The sequence below is a fragment of the Falco rusticolus genome, unplaced genomic scaffold, assembly GCF_015220075.1.
Source record: "Falco rusticolus isolate bFalRus1 unplaced genomic scaffold, bFalRus1.pri scaffold_62_arrow_ctg1, whole genome shotgun sequence".
Classification (NCBI taxonomy): Eukaryota; Metazoa; Chordata; class Aves; order Falconiformes; family Falconidae; genus Falco; species Falco rusticolus.
Genome location: NW_023618237.1, coordinates 1 through 24,643, shown reverse-complemented (window position 1 = coordinate 24,643; position 24,643 = coordinate 1). Strand labels below are relative to the sequence as shown.

The 24,643-nt window shown below is 46.0% G+C and overlaps 1 protein-coding gene, 1 long non-coding RNA gene and 1 pseudogene across 2 annotated transcripts; 1 reads left to right on the top strand and 2 right to left on the bottom strand.

Moving 5' to 3' along the window:
- Positions 1 to 2,311: 2,311 nt before the first annotated feature.
- Positions 2,312 to 3,619, bottom strand: LOC119142151 (vigilin-like). The gene is made up of 4 exons (XM_037374866.1): positions 3,581 to 3,619; positions 3,206 to 3,319; positions 2,789 to 2,875; positions 2,312 to 2,618 (listed from the first exon to the last, which is right to left on the bottom strand). Exons 2-4 carry the CDS (start codon positions 3,227 to 3,229, stop codon positions 2,430 to 2,432), a joined length of 300 nt encoding a protein of 99 aa, XP_037230763.1. The 5' UTR covers positions 3,230 to 3,319; positions 3,581 to 3,619; the 3' UTR covers positions 2,312 to 2,429.
- Positions 3,620 to 10,793: 7,174 nt separating this feature from the next.
- LOC119142150 lies at positions 10,794 to 12,152 on the top strand (annotated as a pseudogene).
- Positions 12,153 to 12,219: 67 nt separating this feature from the next.
- On the bottom strand, positions 12,220 to 24,113 carry LOC119142153. The gene is made up of 3 exons (XR_005102174.1): positions 24,104 to 24,113; positions 13,234 to 13,240; positions 12,220 to 12,615 (listed from the first exon to the last, which is right to left on the bottom strand). It is a non-coding gene; the product is annotated as an uncharacterized LOC119142153 (long non-coding RNA).
- Between the last annotated feature and the right edge of the window lie 530 nt (positions 24,114 to 24,643).

Here is a 24,643-nt window from a genome sequence, read left to right as displayed (position 1 = left end):
TCTTTGCATGTACTCGGTGCACTTCTCCACCTCGTTTTTGGGACCTCGGAGTTGGACGATGTCACTCTTGTGTGCAGGGTCTGGGAAGTTGATGATAACCTGCAGGAGCGGTCATTTAGAGTTAGCTCAAGCAAAAGCAAGAACCCTTGTGTCAGACACATGCAAAGGTTGGGGGGATCCTACACATGCCCTTTTCCCATTCAGAAAAGGGGAACCGTGTTAGCGGCCTCTGGCTAAAAGAACTATCTTCTCAGACACTTGCGCTACAGAGCCACTAAAGTTACGACTTCTGTGACGACAGGCCTACTACCCATGTAGGAAAGAACCCCTCTGGATTCCTCCTCTCCTACAAAGCCTTACCTCTGGGAATTGCTCCCGGATTTCCCAGACCCGCTCAGCCTTCTGCCCAGTGATGGTCCGGTGGAATTTCTGCTCAACGATTAGGTCCGCAGCGTGTTCATTTTCCTGATGGGAACAGAGGGCACACTGAGTGTTCAGCCGGAGAGCCATCTACTTTGACTTAGCGGTTTGCTGCCCGACGGTTTACTTGCCAGCACTGTCCCTCTTTTCTCCAGACAAAATTCACTCTGCGTTGACAGAGAAGGGCTACCCGAGGGAACAGGGGAAGACATTTGTGAAGAGGAACTTGCACTTGTCATGAGATCCAAGTGCTCCGTGGGCAAGGGGCACACACTCGCACCAGAAGGTTACAAGGGAACACGAGAGCCCAAACCCTGCAGTCTCCCAAACATCACGTCCTACCCACTCACCATACGGGAAGCGAGTTCCAGCAGCTCTCTCTTGGCCTGTGGGACCCCCTGTGGGTCTCCTTCCATTCTGATCGGGTTGCTCTTCTCGTTGTCCGGGGGAATGCGCACAGACACCTTGTACAGATCCTTCATCCTGTTCACTTCGAGGCAAGGACTGTGGTGACGCCGTCTGCTAGGCAAAGACCTGGAAGCAAGGCACCTTGATTATCACTGCTCAGAGGCTGTTGAAGAAGTAAAGCCGCCTCTGGGAAGGGCTCAGTGGGGTAGGGTTGAGCCAGGGGAAATTGCCTCTTCCCCCTGGAGTTCAGCGAGAGCAGACCTGTGCCACACGAGAGCCTGTCCAAGTAAATACCGTGGCATCTACAGAGCCCATTGTTCCCTTGTCAGAGCGAGGCGTGTTTCTTCCCCAAACAGTATCACATTTAGAGCAGAGGATAATCGTTCCTTTCTACCCCAAACTCTTGGCTGGGGACACGTTGCAGTGCTATCAAACTAGCAGACCGCAACAAGGCTTTAGCGTTGGCCATATTCTACTGCCGGTGCTGTAGCACCTTCCTCCAGAGGCCAGACCACACTGCTCCTCCTCCAGCTGACACCCTCTCCCACAAGCCACAGGGCTATTTAACCCCTTAGCGGGAACCAGCTACACCTGCACATCGCCCATGTCAATCAACCCACTGCCTCTGAGGCAAGGCCACAGCTGCGTGTTATCAATGCTAATCAACCCACCGCCTTCATTCCTCTACAGGGAGAAGCTCACCAAGCACATTTCCACCACCCACAACTGGCTGCTAAAATGTCATTCGCACAGAGCAACGTGTGGAAAAAAAAAAAAAAAAAAAATTCCTCCAGGACACATCAAAGTAATTCCACTACTGTTCAGGCTCCCAAGGTACTTTCACCCGTTCAAGCCATCGCAAGGCCTGACGGCCCATTTCTCTCCTTGTACCACCACCACTCCAGAAAAGCAGAGGAAATGTGATGGAGACAGCACACTGGGTGAGCTACAGAGCCCCTGATACCATCTACTAAACACGAAGAGTGTGAGCATGGGAAGGACTAGAAAGGCACTCCACTTACCGTTTAGCTGCTTTCTTGCCAATGAGGTGTCGGTGGAATTGGTGGTCAGCCTTGATTATTGCGTAATCCGTCCCGTGGATCTAAAAAGAATTATATTTTTTATATCTATCTATATATGTATGGATGTACATTATTTTATATTATAATATATAGGGCCAGGTAGGACAGGCCACCGCTTCTGTCTCGTGCCCTAAGTAACTGCCTACTGCCAGTATTGGCACTGACTCACCAGCGGTCAGCTACAAGCACTTCTGCTCTTCAGCAGAGCACAAGCATTCCTCTGCTTTGAGAAGAGAGCATTGTGCTCATGAAACATTGAAAAGACTGACTTCTACGCCTCTCCAGCTATAACCAAGAGAATCCTTCCTTCTCCGCACCAAAAAAATTAATGCTGACTTTTCAAGGATGCTATGGATGAGGTTCATAACCAAGGGGTGTCATCCACCTGGCCACACAATTTGTCTCCTGCAAGTTCGATTAAGCATGCCAAGACATCCTATGGATGTGACAAACACCTCATCACCTCTGCTCTGTTGCCCCTTCTTCCCCCAGTTTCTTACTGGAACTAGTAACTCCAGCTCACCAGTTCCTTGAGCATGGCTTCAATCGGTTCCTGAGCCACATGCACATCTTCTGTAGGTCCTTCCAAAGTGATGTTATCCTGTGGCGAGCAGCCTCACAGTTTGCCCTCTTGCCTGTGATAACAATTGTCTCCGAGTTGCTGTTCTTTGCTGGGAGATCAATTTTGGTGTTGCTTTCTTTACGGATCTGCCACAAAGGAAAAAAAAAAAAAAAATCATCTCAGAAGCGTCCCATGTCAGAAGAAAAACCCTCGCAGGCTATATTGGACATCACCAATGGGCAGGAGAGAGCATCCAGTGGGATTTTGCTGCAGGCAGTGATCATCACGAGCACTTGAGTTAGGAGCAATATCTCACCTTCTTGATGTTGGCACCTCCTTTCCCTACGATGTTCTTGTGGAACTGTTTGCAGATGGGGACAGAAATAGAAAAGCTGTTTTCAACCTAAGGGAGAAAGGAAGGGAGAACTGAAGATTACACTGTCGTGGCAAGGGAGGCCCGACTTCAGGAACTCTGATAAACGAGCTTTTGAAAAGAGGCTTAGACCCAAGGAAGTTCTCTATACGAGGGACTTGTAAGACTAAACAAAGGCAAGGACGTTCCCCTATAGCCTTCCCATAACAGGTACTACCCCCTGCCTCCATTCAGCCAAAACAGCGTCGACAGCTCCCTCCTCTTGAGGTGTTTTAGCTCTACCCAAGCCAGTAGAGCTCTGCTTTGCCCCAGGGTTATCCAGGCACGGAGGAGGGAAGTGCAGGCAGAAGACCTCCTTACCAGGTCTGCCACCGTCTTTTGCATGTACTCGGTGCACTTCTCCACCTCGTTTTTGGGACCTCGGAGTTGGACGATGTCACTCTTGTGTGCAGGGTCTGGGAAGTTGATGATAACCTGCAGGAGCGGTCATTTAGAGTTAGCTCAAGCAAAAGCAAGAACCCTTGTGTCAGACACATGCAAAGGTTGGGGGGATCCTACCCATGCCCTTTTCCCATTCAGAAAAGGGGAACCGTGTTAGCGGCCTCTGGCTAAAAGAACTATCTTCTCAGACACTTGCGCTACAGAGCCACTAAAGTTACGACTTCTGTGACGACAGGCCTACTACCCATGTAGGAAAGAACCCCTCTGGATTCCTCCTCTCCTACAAAGCCTTACCTCTGGGAATTGCTCCCGGATTTCCCAGACCCGCTCAGCCTTCTGCCCAGTGATGGTCCGGTGGAATTTCTGCTCAACGATTAGGTCCGCAGCGTGTTCATTTTCCTGACGGGAACAGAGGGCACACTGAGTGTTCAGCCGGAGAGCCATCTACTTTGACTTAGCGGTTTGCTGCCCGACGGTTTACTTGCCAGCACTGTCCCTCTTTTCTCCAGACCAAATTCACTCTGCGTTGACAGAGAAGGGCTACCCGAGGGAACAGGGGAAGACATTTGTGAAGAGGAACTTGCACTTGTCATGAGATCCAAGTGCTCCGTGGGCAAGGGGCACACACTCGCACCAGAAGGTTACAAGGGAACACGAGAGCCCAAACCCTGCAGTCTCCCAAACATCACGTCCTACCCACTCACCATACGGGAAGCGAGTTCCAGCAGCTCGCTCTTGGCCTGTGGGACCCCCTGTGGGTCTCCTTCCATTCTGATCGGGTTGCTCTTCTCGTTGTCCGGGGGAATGCGCACAGACACCTTGTACAGATCCTTCATCCTGTTCACTTCGAGGCAAGGACTGTGGTGACGCCGTCTGCTAGGCAAAGACCTGGAAGCAAGGCACCTGGATTATCACTGCTCAGAGGCTGATGAAGAAGTAAAGCCGCCTCTGGGAAGGGCTCGGTGGGGTAGGGTTGAGCCAGGGGAAATTGCCTCTTCCCCCTGGAGTTCACTGAGAGCAGACCTGTGCCACACGAGAGCCTGTCCAAGTAAATACCGTGGCATCTACAGAGCCCATTGTTCCCTTGTCAGAGCCAGGCGTGTTTCTTCCCCAAACAGTATCACATTTAGAGCAGAGGATAATCGTTCCTTTCTACCCCAAACTCTTGGCTGGGGACACGTTGCAGTGCTATCAAACTAGCAGACCGCAACAAGGCTTTAGCGTTGGCCATATTCTACTGCCGGTGCTGTAGCACCTTCCTCCAGAGGCCAGACCACACTGCTCCTCCTCCAGCTGACACCCTCTCCCACAAGCCACAGGGCTATTTAACCCCTTAGCGGGAACCAGCTACACCTGCACATCGCCCATGTCAATCAACCCACTGCCTCTGAGGCAAGGCCACAGCTGCGTGTTATCAATGCTAATCAACCCACCGCCTTCATTCCTCTACAGGGACAAGCTCACCAAGCACATTTCCACCACCCACAACTGGCTGCTAAAATGTCATTCGCACAGAGCAACGTGTGGAAAAAAAAAAAAAAAAAAATTCCTCCAGGACACATCAAAGTAATTCCACTACTGTTCAGGCTCCCAAGGTACTTTCACCCGTTCAAGCCATCGCAAGGCCTGACGGCCCATTTCTCTCCTTGTACCACCACCACTCCAGAAAAGCAGAGGAAATGTGATGGAGACAGCACACTGGGTGAGCTACAGAGCCCCTGATACCATCTACTAAACACGAAGAGTGTGAGCATGGGAAGGACTAGAAAGGCACTCCACTTACCGTTTAGCTGCTTTCTTGCCAATGAGGTGTCGGTGGAATTGGTGGTCAGCCTTGATTATTGCGTAATCCGTCCCGTGGATCTAAAAAGAATTATATCTTTTATATCTATCTATATATGTATGGATGTACATTATTTTATATTATAATATATAGGGCCAGGTAGGACAGGCCACCGCTTCTGTCTCGTGCCCTAAGTAACTGCCTACTGCCAGTATTGGCACTGACTCACCAGCGGTCAGCTACAAGCACTTCTGCTCTTCAGCAGAGCACAAGCATTCCTCTGCTTTGAGAAGAGAGCATTGTGCTCATGAAACATTGAAAAGACTGACTTCTATGCCTCTCCAGCTATAACCAAGAGAATCCTTCCTTCTCCGCACCAAAAAAATTAATGCTGACTTTTCAAGGATGCTATGGATGAGGTTCATAACCAAGGGGTGTCATCCACCTGGCCACACAATTTGTCTCCTGCAAGTACGATTAAGCATGCCAAGACATCCTATGGATGTGACAAACACCTCATCACCTCTGCTCTGTTGCCCCTTCTTCCCCGAGTTCCTGTTCTCCTTCATAATACCTAGTTGTTCTCTCATTATGAATCCTCCCTTCCCCTTATCAGTGTCAATGGAATCATCGTTCCATGGACAATGAGTCGTCCCTTTCCCCCGCTTGGTCCGAGAGTATTACCTCTGTTCAGTGGCTTGATCCAGGGTGATAGTGCTCGTTCTAGGCGCTGTAAAAAGCGAAATCTATATCCTATGTCCTGATTTTGGGTATCTAACATTAATGCAAAACAGTAATCCTCACACAGTTTTTATTTCATTCTGTAGCGTCGGTGTCGCTATCGGCTGCCTGCGGTAAAGGTTCACGGAAAGGTCTTACATTCTTCGCTGGGATCCATCGAGGTCCTTTTTCTGTAGAGACACAAGCATAACCTTTTCCCCGTGTAACAAGAGGATATGGTCCCATAATTTTACCTGTTTCTGCATCTCGGACCGATACCGGGCCTTTAACCCGTGCCTCGACGGAGGTAGCTGCAGTGAAACGTCGACCTATCGGTGGGTCGTTATCTATTCAAGAACAATTCAAAAAATTAAAAACATACAACGCTTTCTGTAACCGTTCCTCGGGAATAGCCATGCCCATTCCCCCTTTTTGTTGTTGTCATAAACGTTTCAGAGACCGATGAGACCCTTCAATGAGAGATCGACCGGTGGGGGAATGAGCAATGCCGGTAATATGAGTTCTACCCCATAGGGCAAAAGAGGTTTTTACAGTTGTTGAAACGTAAAGATAAAGACCGATAACGGTCCAGCTTAAGGGAATACCTAAAGCAGCAAAAGCACGCATTAAATGTCTACGAACAGCTCGTGCCTTTTCTCCTGTGTGACACGAGGCAACCAAGGCACCTGAAAATGTATCAATGGAAGAGTGGATATATTTAAGGCTACCAAATTCAGAATCATGCGTGACATCTGTTTGCCATAACGGTAGGCTTTGTAATCCTCTAGGATTAACTCCTGCAGCAACTGATGGGAAAGAATGTTTTTGACAGTCGGGACAGACAGCAATAATACTTGATGCTTGTTGAGCAGCAAGGCCAAACTGTCGCTTAAGAGCTCCAGCGTTTCGATGGAAAAAAAGAGTGCCTTCGCTTAGCTTGTGCAATACGGTCTGGCAGTACTTGAACTGGTCACGGCAATAGGTCAGCTCGTCGATTGCCTTCTGCAAGAAAACCAGGTAGCGAGGTATGAGACCTAATATGCATAACAAAATAAGGCGCAGATCGAGAGTCCAAAAGGAAAATAAGTTCCTGTAACAGGGTAAAGGGTTGTGAATGCGAAACACTCCGCAGCACAGAAGCTTCAGCTCGTGGAACAATACCTGCAACATAAGCAGAATCAGTAACAAGGTGGAGTGGTACATTCCATTCTCGGAAAACACGAACAACTGCATTCAGTTCTCCTGTTTGAGGTGAACCGGAGACCGTCTCTATGTCCGAATCCCATTGCCTCCGTTGATCATCCCACCACAGAAGAACAGATTTATGCGATTGGCCCGATCCATCTGTAAACACAGTAAGCGCCGGTAAGGGTTGTTCGCTTCTTCTGGGTTTTAACATCAGACGAAAATCAACGTTAAACAGTTTGTGTGAAGGTGGATGGGAAGTTATTCGACCTGTATGTTCTCGCCCGGCACCTCCCCGGGACCTACAGCTTGACAAACTATTGCTGTACAATTCAACCACGAGAACCTCTAACACCTTTACCGCTCAAACCTAGCCTTCTCCTTAACATCTTGTATATCCCATAAACACCACCTACCCAAAACCTCAGCACTAAAATCATATTAACCCAAACCCCCCATACACACACGCCCCTAAGACTATAGGCGCCCAAACAGCCAACGAAACCAACGAAACCACGTCCCCGTAGCTTACAATCCAAAGCGTGGCACTGAAGATGCCAAGATGGCGTCCAATATGAAAGCCGAGGACAAAAGACTTAGCCCTAACCTTACGGTTGGCTCCTGCTAGACCTAGACGTGCAAGTATCTGCGGCCCAGTGTAAATGCCCTAGGCCTCCTGCTAAGACCGAAGGAGCAGGCATCAGGCACACGCTACCAACTGTAGCCCAAGACGCCTTGCTCAGCCACACCCCCACGGGCACTCAGCAGTAATTAACAGTAAGCAAGAAGCGCAAGCTTGACTTAGTCACGGCAACCTTCAGGGTTGGTAAATCTCGTGCCAGCCGCCGCGGTCACACCAGAAACCCAAGCCAACAGTCACACGGCGTAGAGAGCGGACCAGAGCCTGTCAGAATAACTAGGAAACCGAAACACAACTAAGCTGTCGTAAGCCCGAGATACCCCTAAGGCCAACCTAAAGATGATCCTAGTAAACCTGACTGCGGCCAATGAAGAGACGGGACGCAGCTTGATGCAAGCAAATGTCAATGCGTTGTGCAGAAGCACGAGGTTTTATACGCTTGCAGAAGCTGCGCGTTTTAAACCAATTGCTTCTTGAGGCTAAGCCTTGCATACTAGGCAATCCCTGATTGGTGGTTAACTACCGGCACTTAACAGCAAGGTGTTACCTTTCCTTGGCGCCATCCGTCTCCCACTCCCCTGTGCTCTGTAACCATGCCCCATCATGTTGTTAATTGTTGTCTAGACAAGCTCGAGCACACTCCCCTCAGCTGACCGATTGCCACGCGTGGTCCTAGTTTCCAGCCCGCTCCTGCACCTCCCCCTTCCTGTTGCACAAAAGAACCTTTGAAAGCGAACGAGGAAAAACAAGGCCTAAGCAACAGAACAAATAAAAAACCAACTAAGACATATTATCACTGTCAAAATAACCCACTGCCTTTGTTCCGTACAATTCTACAATTTCCCCTTTTTGTTTTTGAACAGCTAGTACCAGGTTTGCCATGTTCCGCAGGGCCCTTGCAAACATGACAGCAACCAAGGTAATAGCAAACAAACAACACTGCCAATCGAGTGAATGGATGCCAGAAAAGGCTGAAATTTTCTCAGATTTTGATAACATGTTGCTGCAGTGGGGCGCCTAAAATCCACGCAGCACATACCATCAAAATCCTCACAGCCACGTCCTTGAACCAACAACAAAAAGCAGCGGCAATTTTGACTCACATGCTTAACTGCCTACCAAACAAGGTGATTGAACTCTTTAATGCTTTCCCTGCTGTTACTCTGCATAAGAGAAGAAGCGCTGCGACACGTTCCCATCCTAGCCTCCTACTACATTAGCATCTACAGAAAGACAATGCTCGACATGCAAAGTGTAAACAACATCACCTTCTTTTGGATTAACGTTATACGTAGGCGGAAGGGCACACCAAACAAGAACCGTTTCCGTCAAAAAGTTCGAAACATAGCATGCCTTCTCTGAACATACCTCTGGGGTCATCCCCTTCATTCCCTCCTTTTGATGCAAAGAGAGACACTTTACCCTAACAGAGAAGCCCCTGTTTACATCTCTGAGCCAGGACACAAGCCGCAGCTGTGCGCGCCACCAGGCTCAGGGCAGAAACCACTCCTGTAGTTACCTAACTAGATATCTCGACAAGCGTGCAGACACCTATTAAACACTAAATAACCATGTTTATCGTTCCTGTTCTCCTTCGTAATACCTAGTTGTTCTCTCATTATGAATCCTCCCTTCCCCTTATCAGTGTCAATGGAATCATCGTTCCATGGACAATGAGTCGTCCCGTTCCCCCGCTTGGTCCGAGAGTATTACCTCTGTTCAGTGGCTTGATCCAGGGTGATAGTGCTCGTTCTAGGCGCTGTAAAAAGCGAAATCTATATCCTATGTCCTGATTTTGGGTATCTAACATTAATGCAAAACAGTAATCCTCACACAGTTTTTATTTCATTCTGTAGCGTCGGTGTCGGTATCGGCTGCCTGCGGTAAAGGTTCACGGAAAGGTCTTACATTCTTCGCTGGGATCCATCGAGGTCCTTTTTCTGTAGAGACACAAGCATAACCTTTTCCCCGTGTAACAAGAGGATATGGTCCCATAATTTTACCTGTTTCTGCATCTCGGACCGATACCGGGCCTTTAACCCGTGCCTCGACGGAGGTAGCTGCAGTGAAACGTCGACCTATCGGTGGGTCGTTATCTATTCAAGAACAATTCAAAAAATTAAAAACATACAACGCTTTCTGTAACCGTTCCTCGGGAATAGCCATGCCCATTCCCCCTTTTTGTTGTTGTCATAAACGTTTCAGAGACCGATGAGACCCTTCAATGAGAGATCGACCGGTGGGGGAATGAGCAATGCCGGTAATGTGAGTTCTACCCCATAGGGCAAAAGAGGTTTTTACAGTTGTTGAAACGTAAAGATAAAGACCGACAACGGTCCAGCTTAAGGGAATACCTAAAGCAGCAAAAGCACGCATTAAATGTCTACGAACAGCTCGTGCCTTTTCTCCTGTGTGACACGAGGCAACCAAGGCACCTGAAAATGTATCAATGGAAGAGTGGATATATTTAAGGCTACCAAATTCAGAATCATGCGTGACATCTGTTTGCCATAACGGTAGGCTTTGTAATCCTCTAGGATTAACTCCTGCAGCAACTGATGGGAAAGAATGTTTTTGACAATCGGGACAGACAGCAATAATACTTGATGCTTGTTGAGCAGCAAGGCCAAACTGTCGCTTAAGAGCTCCAGCGTTTCGATGGAAAAAAAGAGTGCCTTCGCTTAGCTTGTGCAATACGGTCTGGCAGTACTTGAACTGGTCACGGCAATAGGTCAGCTCGTCGATTGCCTTCTGCAAGAAAACCAGGTAGCGAGGTATGAGACCTAATATGCATAACAAAATAAGGCGCAGATCGAGAGTCCAAAAGGAAAATAAGTTCCTGTAACAGGGTAAAGGGTTGTGAATGCGAAACACTCCGCAGCACAGAAGCTTCAGCTCGTGGAACAATACCTGCAACATAAGCAGAATCAGTAACAAGGTGGAGTGGTACATTCCATTCTCGGAAAACACGAACAACTGCATTCAGTTCTCCTGTTTGAGGTGAACCGGAGACCGTCTCTATGTCCGAATCCCATTGTCTCCGTTGAAAACCTTAGGAAGACAGGAATTGAACCTGCACAGAAGAGATCAAAGCGCTCCATACTCCCCTTATATTACTTCCCAGTAGGGTCAGCTAAACAAAAGCTATCGGGCCCATACCCCGAAAATGATGGTTTAACCTCTTCCTCTACTAAATGAGCCCCGTCACAAAACTAACGTTCTCCTTAAGCCTTCTACTAGGAACAACCATCACAATTTCAAGCAACCACTGACTGCTAGCCTGGCCTGGACTAGAAATCAACACCCTTGCCATTATCCCCTTCCTTTCAAAATCACACCACCCTCGAGCTATGGAAGCTGCAATCAAATACTTTCTCGTCCAAGCAACCGCCTCCGCATTAATCCTCTTCTCAAGCACAATCAACGCACAGTTCACCGGACAATGAGACATTCCGCGACTAAGCCACCCAACAGCCTCCCTACTACTAACTACAGCAGTCGCAATAAAACTAGGCCTAGTACCCTTTCACTTCTGATGTCCAGAGGTCATACAAGGCTCACCTATAACCACTGCCCTACTCGTCTCTACATGAATAAAACTCCCCCCACTCACTCTTCTTTTCTTAACTGCCCCCTCACTGAACCCACTCCTACTGACAACCGTGGCCATTGCATCCGCAGCCATCGGAGGGCGAACAGGACTTAACCAAACACAAATCCGAAAAGTCCTAGCTTTCTCATCGATCGCCCACCTAGGCTGAATAACCATCATCCTCATATACAACCCCAAGCTAACATTAATAACCTTCTACCCATACTCCTTAAGAACCGCCTCCATTTTCTTAGCCCTCAACACAACCAACTCCTCAAAACTATCCACAATAATAACCTCCTGAACAAAAATACCATCACTAAACGCATCCTTGACGCTAGCACTACTATCCCTAGCCGGCCTGCCCCCACTCCCTGGCTTTTTACCAAAATGACTCATTATCCAGGAACTAACTAAGCAAGAGATATCAACCGCAGCCATAATTATTTCAATACTCTCCCTACTAGGTTTATTTTTCTACCTACGCCTTGCATATTGCTCCACACTCCCACCAAACTCTACAAGCTTCATAAAACAATGATACAATAACAAATCCACAGGCACACCAATTGCTACCTTAATTTCTCTGTCAGTCCTCCTTCTCCCCCCTTCTCCCGCAATCCTGACCGTTACCTAAGAAACTTAGGATCCCCTGCCTACCAAACCGAAGGCCTTCAAAGCCTTAACTAAGAGTTAAATCCTCTTAGTTTCTGCCCACACCACTAAGGCCCGCAGGACACTAAACCTGCACCATCTAAATGCAACGCAGATACTCTAATTCAGCTAGGGCCTCCACGATAAGCCTAGACAGACGGGCCTCGATCCCATAAACTTCTAATTAACAGCTAGACGCTCAAACCAACGAGCTTCTGTCTACCAGACTCCGGCACACTCTCAGCGTACATCAATGAGTTTGCAACTCAACATGAACTTCACCACAGAGTCGATAAGAAGAGGAATTCAACCTCTGTAAAAAGGACTACAGCCTAACGCCTAAACACTCAGCCACCTGACCCGTGACCTTCATCAACCGATGACTAGTTTCAACAAACCACAATGACATCGGCACCCTATACCTACTCTTCGGAGCATGGGCAGGCATAGCCGAGTACCGCCCTCAGCCTCCTTATTCGAGCAGAACTTGGCCAACCAGGAACTCTCCTAGGAGACGACCAAATCTACAATGTCATCATCACCGCCCATGCCTTCGTAAGAATCTTCTTCACAGTTATAGCCATTATAATCGAAGGGTTTGGAAACTGACTAGTCCCCCTTATAACTGGAGCCCCAGACATAGCATTCCCCCGCATAAACAACATCGGTTTCTGAACTACTTCCTCCGTCCTTCCTACTGCTCCTAGCGTCCTCCACAGTAGAAGCTGAAGTCGGAACAGGATGAACCATATACCCTACAATACCCTAGTCCATAGTTTCTCACACTGTCTGACCTTTACATTGGGCTTAACATAAATCTTAATAAACAATACCCTAGCCCATAGTTTCTCACAATCCCCCCTTTTTCTTTTTATCCTATTATTGTTTATTAGACGCTACTTTCATTCTCGGCACTGCGAACAAACCTTTTTCCACAATCCCAACATTTATCATAACACTCACAAGGTAATACCTCACAATTACAATAGGCATAGTTCTCACGTGGCATAATGCATTCGCAACAATCTTCATCCTCATTAATCGATACACTCTTATACTTTGCCCCAGCCCTCGTAGTTAAAATAAGCAATTGAGCTATGTCAAACCGTTCTTTAATAAAATGTAAAATATAGCGTAATATACAAGGCCCAAATATCAGTCCTAGAATCAACATAATAAGTGGTCCTGCTAAAGCAGACAACAAAGTGGTTAGCCAAGGTGAGATATTAAACCAGTTTTCATACCATGACCTGCCCGCCTCAAGACTCTTTTTACGTTGTTCCAACCTTTTCCGGAGTTCAGACATGGCATCCAGGACTACTCCCGTATGGTCAGCAAAAGAACAACGTTCCTCTTTGAGAGCTACACATAACCCTCCTTCTTTTAAGAACAATAGATCTAATCCTCTTCTATTTTGCAGCACTACTTCTGATAAAGACTTCACTGAAGTGGCTAAATTTTTAATAGATTGTTCTATTCTTGTTAAATCCTCATTTACAGCCATCTGCAAACTTTGTAATTCCTGACCTTTTACTAGGGAGGCTATGCCTGTACCTGCTCCAACTCCGCCCGCTATCAGCAGTGTAGCTAGGGTTACCACTGTAATTGGCTCTCGTTTTTGCCTATTCAGGTCTCCTTCAAAGTGGCGTAACACCTCCTCAGAGGTGTGATAGATCAGACGAGGAACAATAATCACCTGTACGCAAAACTGAGATTGATTAAACACGTTTAGGGATAGGCAAGGCGTTACTCCGAAGTCTGAACAAACCCATTTAGCTCCTGGTGTCGGGATAGCCCATTTGTCATTTTGATTCTTGTGTTTCTTTATGTTAGCTTTAGTGATTGTTTGATTACACAAGGGCTGATATTGTTCGGGCACTGTACCTATACATTTTCCTTGACCTGTTAGCAATTGAATAGTAATTCCTTGCGTATGGTTCCTCTGGTCATCCCATGGGCATTCTTGTGGGTTTGAACCACTAGACCATTGAATCCTATCTGGTATTCCGATTGCCTCAAAATATGGGGGTCTAACATTGTAACATAACCAGCACTCCTTAGTTAAATTTGGTTTGCTTTCATTAAGGGTATGATAAGAGGCTTGCATTAAATCCCATAAGGGGTCTTTAGACTCTGACACTCCTGAATCCCTAACTAAAGAGAACTCAGTCACCGTGTCATTAGTTGTTTTATCTGTTACTGATAGGGAGTTTGGACGAGTGGTTGTAACACTTGTGGGGACAATCTTTTTCTTAGGGAAAGTGGGTGAATTCAATACTTTATTCGGCCCAACAGGGAGTGAATCATATGGTATTTTAATTTTTCTTATGAGAAAGTGCCCTCCCCAATCCTTAGGAATTCCTGCATAGACACGTATTCCCCATGTTCGTCCTACTAACATGTTCGTCTTCTAGGGGATGCAATACTTGAAATTTGATGTGGGTACAGACTTTTTTGTTACGTGGAGCTACATAATCCACGTCGCGCAGACCTGTAAGATCTACACCCGTTTGTTCAGGTACACATCCGTTAGGAGTCCAGGTTGCTTTTATATATTTATCAGGAGCCTTTACTGTCCAGCCCGAGGCTATTGTCTCACATCCCCAATAACCACAATAATAGTGTCCGGGATAATTACAGTAAGGCTGTCCAGAGGCCGGGCATAAATAAAATGGAGGTCCTTTTTCACAAGGTATTGGTACTAAATTACAAAGTTTCACTACACATTCAGGTGGCCCTGGGTTGCTAAAAGTGGCTATTGTTTTCGTTCCTTCCCAAGATATTAGTTCCCACTTAAATGGTTCATGTGGGTTTCCCCCTTTTGCTTGGGTTATTATCAATAGCACAATTAATGGTATACCAGGAAAAAGGGTGTTTGTTAATTTTGTTAATTTAAGTATATTCTTACCAGTCCTGGGGAAGTTCGGCCATGGCTGCTTTTGCATCCCATTTTTCTGGCTCTTTTCTCCACGGTTTGTTTCTCCTCTGCCTCGCCCGTCGACTCGGTTGCTTCGAGCCACGGGGTGTACCATCTTCTCGGCAGCAAGGGAATTCTTCAGGAGAATAGCTGTTGCGGGCTTTTTGCCTGTTTACATAGGCTTCCTACTTCGCAGCTTTAATTAATGGGGCCGAGCAAGACACGGTTAGTACTTCCCTCCTGCACTTTATAGCCAAGATTTCAGCTACAAAGGGGACTGGTTCGGTGGAGTGGTAACAATAATATTGAGGGTTTATTCCTTTGGCAAAAATTTCCCACCACTCATGGGATTCTCGAATAATTTCTTGTTTAGACTCTAATTGTTTTAATTTCCACTCCGTAAGAGTTCTTTGAATTTTCCAACACTGTGTGCAAACTCCTATTGGAGGGTATCCATATTCACAGTGTGTCCACCATTTATTCTGGCATACCTTACACCTGAAACAAGCAAATGGATAACAATTGCAGTTCAAATTATTACATCTAATTCATATATCTAGAGTGCATACATTATTTGCATCAGCATATCTTCTTATACTTGATATTGTGTGGTTGCATAAGTTTAGCAATTTCCTTCAACACACTTTGTACGCTTCCATATATAATAGATAAAAAAAGAAATAATTATAGCAAATATAAACAACAATACACACTTTATACCAAAAGGTAATGCGGCAAAATAATCAAATAAAGTCTCTATCATTACGTTATCTTTTCAGGGTTATCTTGGTGTCACCTGGAGTACTGATTACTTTCCAGTGGGGTCTCGTCACTGGGCCTTTAATGCGACTAGCATGAGTCCATCCACGCTCAGCAGTCCGGACAGCCGTTTCTGTTGTAAGCAGAACAAGATAAGGTCCCTCCCAATTGGGTTTTAGGGTTTCTTCTTTCCACGTTTTAACCAATACCCAGTCCCCAGGTTTAAGAGTATGAATGTTTAAGTCCAACGGTGGTCGTTGTACAATCAGTCCATGTTCCCAAAGCTTGTTACGATGTTCTGCTAATCGTGAAACGTATTCATTAATCACACGGTCTCGAATTAAAACATTTGTTTGTGGACTTTCAATTCTATAGGACATTCCATACACCATTTCAAACGCTGATATTCCTACATCTGCTCGGGGTCTGGTTCTGAGAATGAATAGCGCCATGGGTAGGCACTTAATCCATGATAATTTGGTTTCTATCCTTAATTTAGTCAAAATAGTTTTGATTTCTCCATTCATCCTTTCAACTTTTCCCCAACTTTGTGGATGCCATGGCGTATGGTATTCCCACTTAATACCCAAGCTTTCTGTTAGATCTCTAACAATTTTTGACACAAAGTGTGTTCCTCTGTCCGAGTCGATTACTTCAGGTACTCCATATCGAGGTATAATGTGTTCAAGTAACACTTTAGTAACTTGGTTAGCAGTTGCCTTGGAGGTAGGAAAAGCCTCAACATAATGTGTTAAATGATCCACCATTACTAATAAATATTTGTAACGCCCTACCCTGGGTAGTTCAGTAAAATCCACTTGTATGTGTGAGAAAGGTCTGTATGCTGGGGAACGTCCTCCAAGAGGCTTTTGTCTCATGTTGTTTCGATTAACCTTTTGACAGGTCTCGCAGGCTGCCGTGACTGTCTTTGCTATGTTATATACGCCTATACAGGCAAACTGTTGATTGAAATGATCAACTAACGCCTGGGTTCCCCAGTGTGTTTTACTATGTATTTTTGAAAATATTTCAAGTGCTATGCCCTTCGGCAAAACTTCTCTCCCATCTGGCAATATGTACTTACCATCCTGTTCCTTAGCTCCCATTTGTTCTCGTTTTTCCTTTTCTGCAGACTCAAACCTCAAATTTTTACTAACAGGTATTTGTTGTATAGTTAAAATCGTACTATAATTGCCTGCCACTCGTTTTGCTTCTGTATCAGCTGCATTATTTCCCCTAACTTGGTAACTCGTACCTCGCTGGTGTCCCTTTATATGTACAACTGCTATTTTATTCGGCATTTTTAATGCCTCCAGAACTCGCCGAATTAATTCCGGGTGTATCAGTTCTTTTCCCTGTGAGTTAACGAATCCTCTGTCTTCCCATATTTTCCCAAAAGTGTGCACTACTCCGAACGCATAGCGTGAGTCTGTATATATAGTTCCATCCTTTCCCTTCAGTGACACTAATGCTTTCCACAATGCATACAGCTCACAGGCTTGAGCCGACCAGCTGGCACTCAGGGGGCCTGATTCTATTGTCTTAAATTCTCTTTTTTCCAACTTAACGATGGCATATCCGGACAATCGTTTACCTTCCACTATTCGTGATGACCCATCTGTAAATAATACTTCTCCACATTGTAGTTCTTCTTCTTCTAAGTCTGGCCTAATGCGTGTCTGCTGTTCAATTGTTTGAAAACAATTGTGCAATAGTTCATTACCTTCTCCTGGGTACAAAAATTCAGCGGGGTTAACTGCTCCAATAGTTTTCAAAGATAGTTTAGGGGATTCTATAAGTATTCCCTCATACTTTAATAATCGGCTATCTGTAAGCCATTTTTCTGCTTTTTGTTGTAACACTCCCCTGATATTATGAGGCGCATATAAGACAACTTCTCCATTAAAGGTAATGCGATTCGTTTCCTCAAGTAATAAGGCAGCAGCAACAATGATTTGTAAACAACTCGGCCAACCCCTGCTCACAGGGTCCAACAGCTTTGATAAGTATGCCACCGGTTTCTTTTGTCCGGCCCATTCCTGAGTTAATACTCCGAATGCCGTTCCTTCATATATGTTAACAAATAAATGGAATGGCCGCTTTAAATCTGGGAGGCTTAAAACCGGTGCTTGGCTTAGCTCCCTTTTGAGACTGGCAAACTGCTCTTGATCCTGAGGGGTCCACTTGGGCATTTTGTCTTTAGACAGTTGTTCATATAAGAATTTAACTTTAAAGCTGTAGTTCTCTATCCATTGCCTACAATACCCAAATAGCCCTAATGCCTGCCGAATTTGCCTCTTAGTGACAGGCATAGGTAATTCCAGAATTCCTTTAATGCGCTCTGGATCCAATATCTTCTTGCCGTTAAACAAATAATGCCCCAAATATTTCACTTTTTCCTCCACAAATTGTAACTTTTCTTGTGATACCCGTAGTCCCTTTTGTGCAAGAAAGTTTAGGAGCCGAATGCTTTCTTTTCTTACATCCTCCTTATTATTCCCTGCTATGAGCAGATCATCTACATACTGTAACAGCACGTTTCCCGTTTGTACCTGGTATTCTTTTAAGAGCTCTTCCAGGGCCTGTCCAAACAGATTAGGGGACTCAGTGAACCCTTGGGGGAGCACGGTCCATCTCAATTGCTGTTTACGGCCTGTCTCTATGTCTTCCCATTCAAAGGCAAAATAATCACGGCATTCTTCTGCCAGTGGACAGGCCCAAAAGGCATCCTTTAAATCAGCCACACTATACCAGGAGTTATGGGGTCCTAGCTTGCTTAGCAGTGTGTATGGATTTGCTACTACAGGGAACCGGGCGATAGTTCTTTTGTTTATTTCCCTTAGATCATGTACGAGCCGATATTTCCCATTTGGTTTCTTCACAGGCAGAATGGGGGTGTTAAAGGGTGACATACAAGGCTCTAAGATTCCTTGTGCTAACAATCGATCGATTTCTGGTTTTAATCCCCTCCGTCCTTCTAGGGATATGGGATATTGCCTTACCCTCACAGGTATGTGGGGTTCGGAAATTTGGATTTTAATCGGTGGGATTTCCAGTCTACTAATTGTGTCCGGAGAGTACCAGACATCGGGGTTAATTTGTTTTTGATCATCCACGGTCAAAGGATAAGCAGACACTGTTAGCTCTTGATTTTTCACTTTAATTTCTAATTGCAATTCAACAATTAAATCTCGTCCTAACAGATTAAATTCTGCTTCAGGGACGAGCAAGAGTTCACCCATTCCAAATTTATTTTCAGTTTCGAATACCACATTTTTGATTTTGCTTACTTTAAAGGGTTCTCCTTTTGCCCCAATTACTTGTACTTTTTCAGGGGAAACTTTACATCCCTCAGGTATTTGCTTAATAGTTGATTTCTCAGCCCCAGTGTCTACTAAAAAGGTGAACTCTTGTTTATGGGGACCTATTTTTAATTTTATCAAGGGCTCATGATGACTCCGGTCCCCTAAGATATAGAGCCCCTGACTCTCCTATTCCGTTTTCAATATTTCCTCATCCCTGATCCTTTCTCTGCAATTCTGTTTTATATGTCCCCTTTTTCCACAGTAAAAACAACATCTCTGTTCCTTCTTCACTACTACGTTCCCTTGTTTCGTTCCAGCAGATCTGTGTTCACCAGTTTGCCCTTTGCGATCCTCTCTGACTGCTGCTACCATCATTTTTACTTGTCGCTTGCTGCTCTCTTCTTCCCGCCTTACGTAGACTTTCTGAGCTTCCCTCAATAATTCATCCAAGCCTCTATTCTGCCAGTCTTCTAACTTTTCAATCTTCTTTCTGATATCTTCCCATGATTTTGCCACAGACTGAGTTTTGAGGAGCGCTTGCCCTAAAGGGTCGTCTGGATTTACCCCAGAGTACAGCTGAAGGGCTTTCCTCAGTCGTTCCAGCCACTCAGTAGGGCTTTCATCTTTCTTTTGCATTTCATTAAATGCTTTATTGATATTCTGGCCACGGGGTACTGCTTCCCTAATCCCCTGGATTACTATAGTTCTCAGGTCCTGCATATGAGTTCTATGCACTGGATCCTGATTATCCCAATGAGGTCTTTGGAGTGGCCATTTAATATCTGCTTGGGGTCCCTGGGCATGCTGAGCATCCCACAGTCTCATTCCTGCTCGTCTAATCATATCTCTTTCCTCGGTAGTAAATAATTGACCAAGGATAGATTGCATCTCATCCCAAGTATAAAGGTTTGGTCCCAAAAATGGATTTAATCTTTCTGCCACTCCGAGTGGGTCTTCAATTAAGTTTCCCATCTCGGTTCTTTTAAAATCTCGTAGGTCAGCCGAGTTTAGGGGTACGGAAATATATCCGATCACAGGTTGAGGTCCCCCCATGGGTATTTCCCTTAGGGGGTACATTTGAGCTGCCCCTTTCTGACTTCTAGTTATGCGTCTAGGAAGAGGGGGAGACCCTTGTTCCGACTCTGGTGGGGGAGTGGGCGCTCTGGGGACCTCTGCGGGAGCAGGAGGAGGAATGTAAGGAGGGGGGGTTAGAAGGGTTTCGTCCAACTCTTCCTGCTTTTTCTTTTGTTTAGTTTTCATTTCATTCAGTGGGTAAAGTCTAGCTCCCGGTCTTTCTAGCCACACTTCCGCATATCGACTCTCCTCCGGGTTAAGGGGTTTTTTATTATTAACCCAGAGGTTTAATTGCTGTCTTACCCAATCTTCTTCTGACCCATAGACTGGCCAAAAGACATTTTTAGAAATCTTCTTCCCTCCCCATATCTTAGTACAATATTCTATCATCTTCTGCTTATCTTTCCCTAGGGTTCCAAGGAAATATCTCCAATTGTCTAAGATATATGCCAGAGGGGTATTCTTAGGTACAGTGGGTACCCTTCCCATGGGAGTCGAAGGCTTGCTGCCCTTCGCCCCCATCTTCTGGAATATCCACAAACATACACTCACTCGCTCCCCTTGTTCCTGGCCCAGTCCCTCGCGGGAGATGGGAAACGCAGTACTTAAGAGTCCGCACTCGCTTGGTTCAGTATATCGAACCTCTCACTCGTTATATCCCAGGAAACCCAATCCCGCCCGAACGGCAAACCCGCAAACAAATTCGCAATATACTTACGCGTCCTGCGTCTTCGTCCGGACTCCCGTGCACAGAATTTTTATGGGATTTTACCGGTTTCTCCTTTGCTCATTATTCTAGAATTTAGGTTCGTCGGTAAGGTTGGAGTAAGCTGTTGGTCGCGGGGCCGCGAAATGTCGCGGGGCGCCTCCCCGGAGGACCAAAGCCCACCGTTCCTTATCCGAGTCACGGCACCAGAAATTGTTATAAATTGAGACCACAACGGATCATAATCCAATTAAAATTTTATTAATTATAGCAAGTAGAATATGAGCAAAAACAGCGCTGGACGACAGGGGAGTCTGCGCTCCGCCCACTGCCGTCCTGAGCAGTTCAAACAGTCCCTTTTTATACATCTTTACTCCCGTGTTCATGAGGTAGTGGAGGTACTCTGCGCATGCTTCAGTTGTTGTTAGGGGGTCGTTTTCTGCCTTCTGGTGGTCGTTGAGGCCGAAGTAAGAAGTCTTCCTCCTTTGTCCCATAGTTGACCCCTCACTCATATGTCCTTATATGGGGTAGTTTGTCCTGTTTCTGTCGGTTCCTGGACATCTGGTGGTTATCTTATCTTGCACAAGCGGTATCTTGTGGCTGTTTATATCTTTTGCTGTCTGACCTTTACATTGGGCCTAACATAAATCTTTATAAACAATACCCTAGTCCATAGTTTCTCACACTGTCTGACCTTTACATTGGGCTTAACATAAATCTTAATAAACAATACCCTAGTCCATAGTTTCTCACATTCCCCAAACAGTATCACATTTAGAGCAGAGGATAATCGTTCCTTTCTACCCCAAACTCTTGGCTGGGGACACGTTGCAGTGCTATCAAACTAGCAGACCGCAACAAGGCTTTAGCGTTGGCCATATTCTACTGCCGGTGCTGTAGCACCTTCCTCCAGAGGCCAGACCACACTGCTCCTCCTCCAGCTGACACCCTCTCCCACAAGCCACAGGGCTATTTAACCCCTTAGCGGGAACCAGCTACACCTGCACATCGTCCATGTCAATCAACCCACTGCCTCTGAGGCAAGGCCACAGCTGCGTGTTATCAATGCTAATCAACCCACCGCCTTCATTCCTCTACAGGGAGAAGCTCACCAAGCACATTTCCACCACCCACAACTGGCTGCTAAAATGTCATTCGCACAGAGCAGCGTGTGGAAAAAAAAAAAAAAAAAAAATTCCTCCAGGACACATCAAAGTAATTCCACTACTGTTCAGGCTCCCAAGGTACTTTCACCCGTTCAAGCCATCGCAAGGCCTGACGGCCCATTTCTCTCCTTGTACCACCACCACTCCAGAAAAGCAGAGGAAATGTGATGGAGACAGCACACTGGGTGAGCTACAGAGCCCCTGATACCATCTACTAAACACGAAGAGTGTGAGCATGGGAAGGACTAGAAAGGCACTCCACTTACCGTTTAGCTGCTTTCTTGCCAATGAGGTGTCGGTGGAATTGGTGGTCAGCCTTGATTATTGCGTAATCCGTCCCGTGGATCTAAAAAGAATTATATCTTTTATATCTATCTATATATGTATGGATGTACATTATTTTATATTATAATATATAGGGCCAGGTAGGACAGGCCACCGCTTCTGTCTCGTGCCCTAAGTAACTGCCTACTGCCAGTATTGGCACTGACTCACCAGCGGTCAGCTACAAGCACTTCTGCTCTTCAGCAGAGCACAAGCATTCCTCTGCTTTGAGAAGAGAGCATTGTGCTCATGAAACATTGAAAAGACTGACTTCTATGCCTCTCCAGCTATAACCAAGAGAATCCTTCCTTCTCCGCACCAAAAAAATTAATGCTGACTTTTCAAGGATGCTATGGATGAGTTTCATAACCAAGGGGTGTCATCCACCTGGCCACACAATTTGTCTCCTGCAAGTACGATTAAGCATGCCAAGACATCCTATGGATGTGACAAACACCTCATCACCTCTGCTCTGTTGCCCCTTCTTCCCCCAGTTCCTGTTCTCCTTCATAATACCTAGTTGTTCTCTCATTATGAATCCTCCCTTCCCCTTATCAGTGTCAATGGAATCATCGTTCCATGGACAATGAGTCGTCCCGTTCCCCCGCTTGGTCCGAGAGTATTACCTCTGTTCAGTGGCTTGATCCAGGGTGATAGTGCTCGTTCTAGGCGCTGTAAAAAGCGAAATCTATATCCTATGTCCTGATTTTGGGTATCTAACATTAATGCAAAACAGTAATCCTCACACAGTTTTTATTTCATTCTGTAGCGTCGGTGTCGGTATCGGCTGCCTGCGGTAAAGGTTCACGGAAAGGTCTTACATTCTTCGCTGGGATCCATCGAGGTCCTTTTCCTGTAGAGACACAAGCATAACCTTTTCCCCGTGTAACAAGAGGATATGGTCCCATAATTTTACCTGTTTCTGCATCTCGGACCGATACCGGGCCTTTAACCCGTGCCTCGACGGAGGTAGCTGCAGTGAAACGTCGACCTATCGGTGGGTCGTTATCTATTCAAGAACAATTCAAAAAATTAAAAACATACAACGCTTTCTGTAACCGTTCCTCGGGAATAGCCATGCCCATTCCCCCTTTTTGTTGTTGTCATAAACGTTTCAGAGACCGATGAGACCCTTCAATGAGAGATCGACCGGTGGGGGAATGAGCAATGCCGGTAATATGAGTTCTACCCCATAGGGCAAAAGAGGTTTTTACAGTTGTTGAAACGTAAAGATAAAGACCGACAACGGTCCAGCTTAAGGGGATACCTAAAGCAGCAAAAGCACGCATTAAATGTCTACGAACAGCTCGTGCCTTTTCTCCTGTGTGACACGAGGCAACCAAGGCACCTGAAAATGTATCAATGGAAGAGTGGATATATTTAAGGCTACCAAATTCAGAATCATGCGTGACATCTGTTTGCCATAACGGTAGGCTTTGTAATCCTCTAGGATTAACTCCTGCAGCAACTGATGGGAAAGAATGTTTTTGACAATCGGGACAGACAGCAATAATACTTGATGCTTGTTGAGCAGCAAGGCCAAACTGTCGCTTAAGAGCTCCAGCGTTTCGATGGAAAAAAAGAGTGCCTTCGCTTAGCTTGTGCAATACGGTCTGGCAGTACTTGAACTGGTCACGGCAATAGGTCAGCTCGTCGATTGCCTTCTGCAAGAAAACCAGGTAGCGAGGTATGAGACCTAATATGCATAACAAAATAAGGCGCAGATCGAGAGTCCAAAAGGAAAATAAGTTCCTGTAACAGGGTAAAGGGTTGTGAATGCGAAACACTCCGCAGCACAGAAGCTTCAGCTCGTGGAACAATACCTGCAACATAAGCAGAATCAGTAACAAGGTGGAGTGGTACATTCCATTCTCGGAAAACACGAACAACTGCATTCAGTTCTCCTGTTTGAGGTGAACCGGAGACCGTCTCCATGTCCGAATCCCATTGTCTCCGTTGAAAACCTTAGGAAGACAGGAATTGAACCTGCACAGAAGAGATCAAAGCGCTCCATACTCCCCTTATATTACTTCCCAGTAGGGTCAGCTAAACAAAAGCTATCGGGCCCATACCCCGAAAATGATGGTTTAACCTCTTCCTCTACTAAATGAGCCCCGTCACAAAACTAACGTTCTCCTTAAGCCTTCTACTAGGAACAACCATCACAATTTCAAGCAACCACTGACTGCTAGCCTGGCCTGGACTAGAAATCAACACCCTTGCCATTATCCCCTTCCTTTCAAAATCACACCACCCTCGAGCTATGGAAGCTGCAATCAAATACTTTCTCGTCCAAGCAACCGCCTCCGCATTAATCCTCTTCTCAAGCACAATCAACGCACAGTTCACCGGACAATGAGACATTCCGCGACTAAGCCACCCAACAGCCTCCCTACTACTAACTACAGCAGTCGCAATAAAACTAGGCCTAGTACCCTTTCACTTCCGATGTCCAGAGGTCATACAAGGCTCACCTATAACCACTGCCCTACTCGTCTCTACATGAATAAAACTCCCCCCACTCACTCTTCT

Coding starts and splice junctions, on each gene's coding strand:
- LOC119142151 (XM_037374866.1), bottom strand. CDS start 3,229: ATGCAAAAGACGGTGGCAGACCTG. Junction 2,876..3,205: donor AAAAGACGGTGGCAGACCTG/GTAAGGAGGTCT, acceptor TTTCTCCCTTAG/GTTGAAAACAGCTTTTCTAT. Junction 2,619..2,788: donor GAGGTGCCAACATCAAGAAG/GTGAGATATTGC, acceptor CCTTTGTGGCAG/ATCCGTAAAGAAAGCAACAC.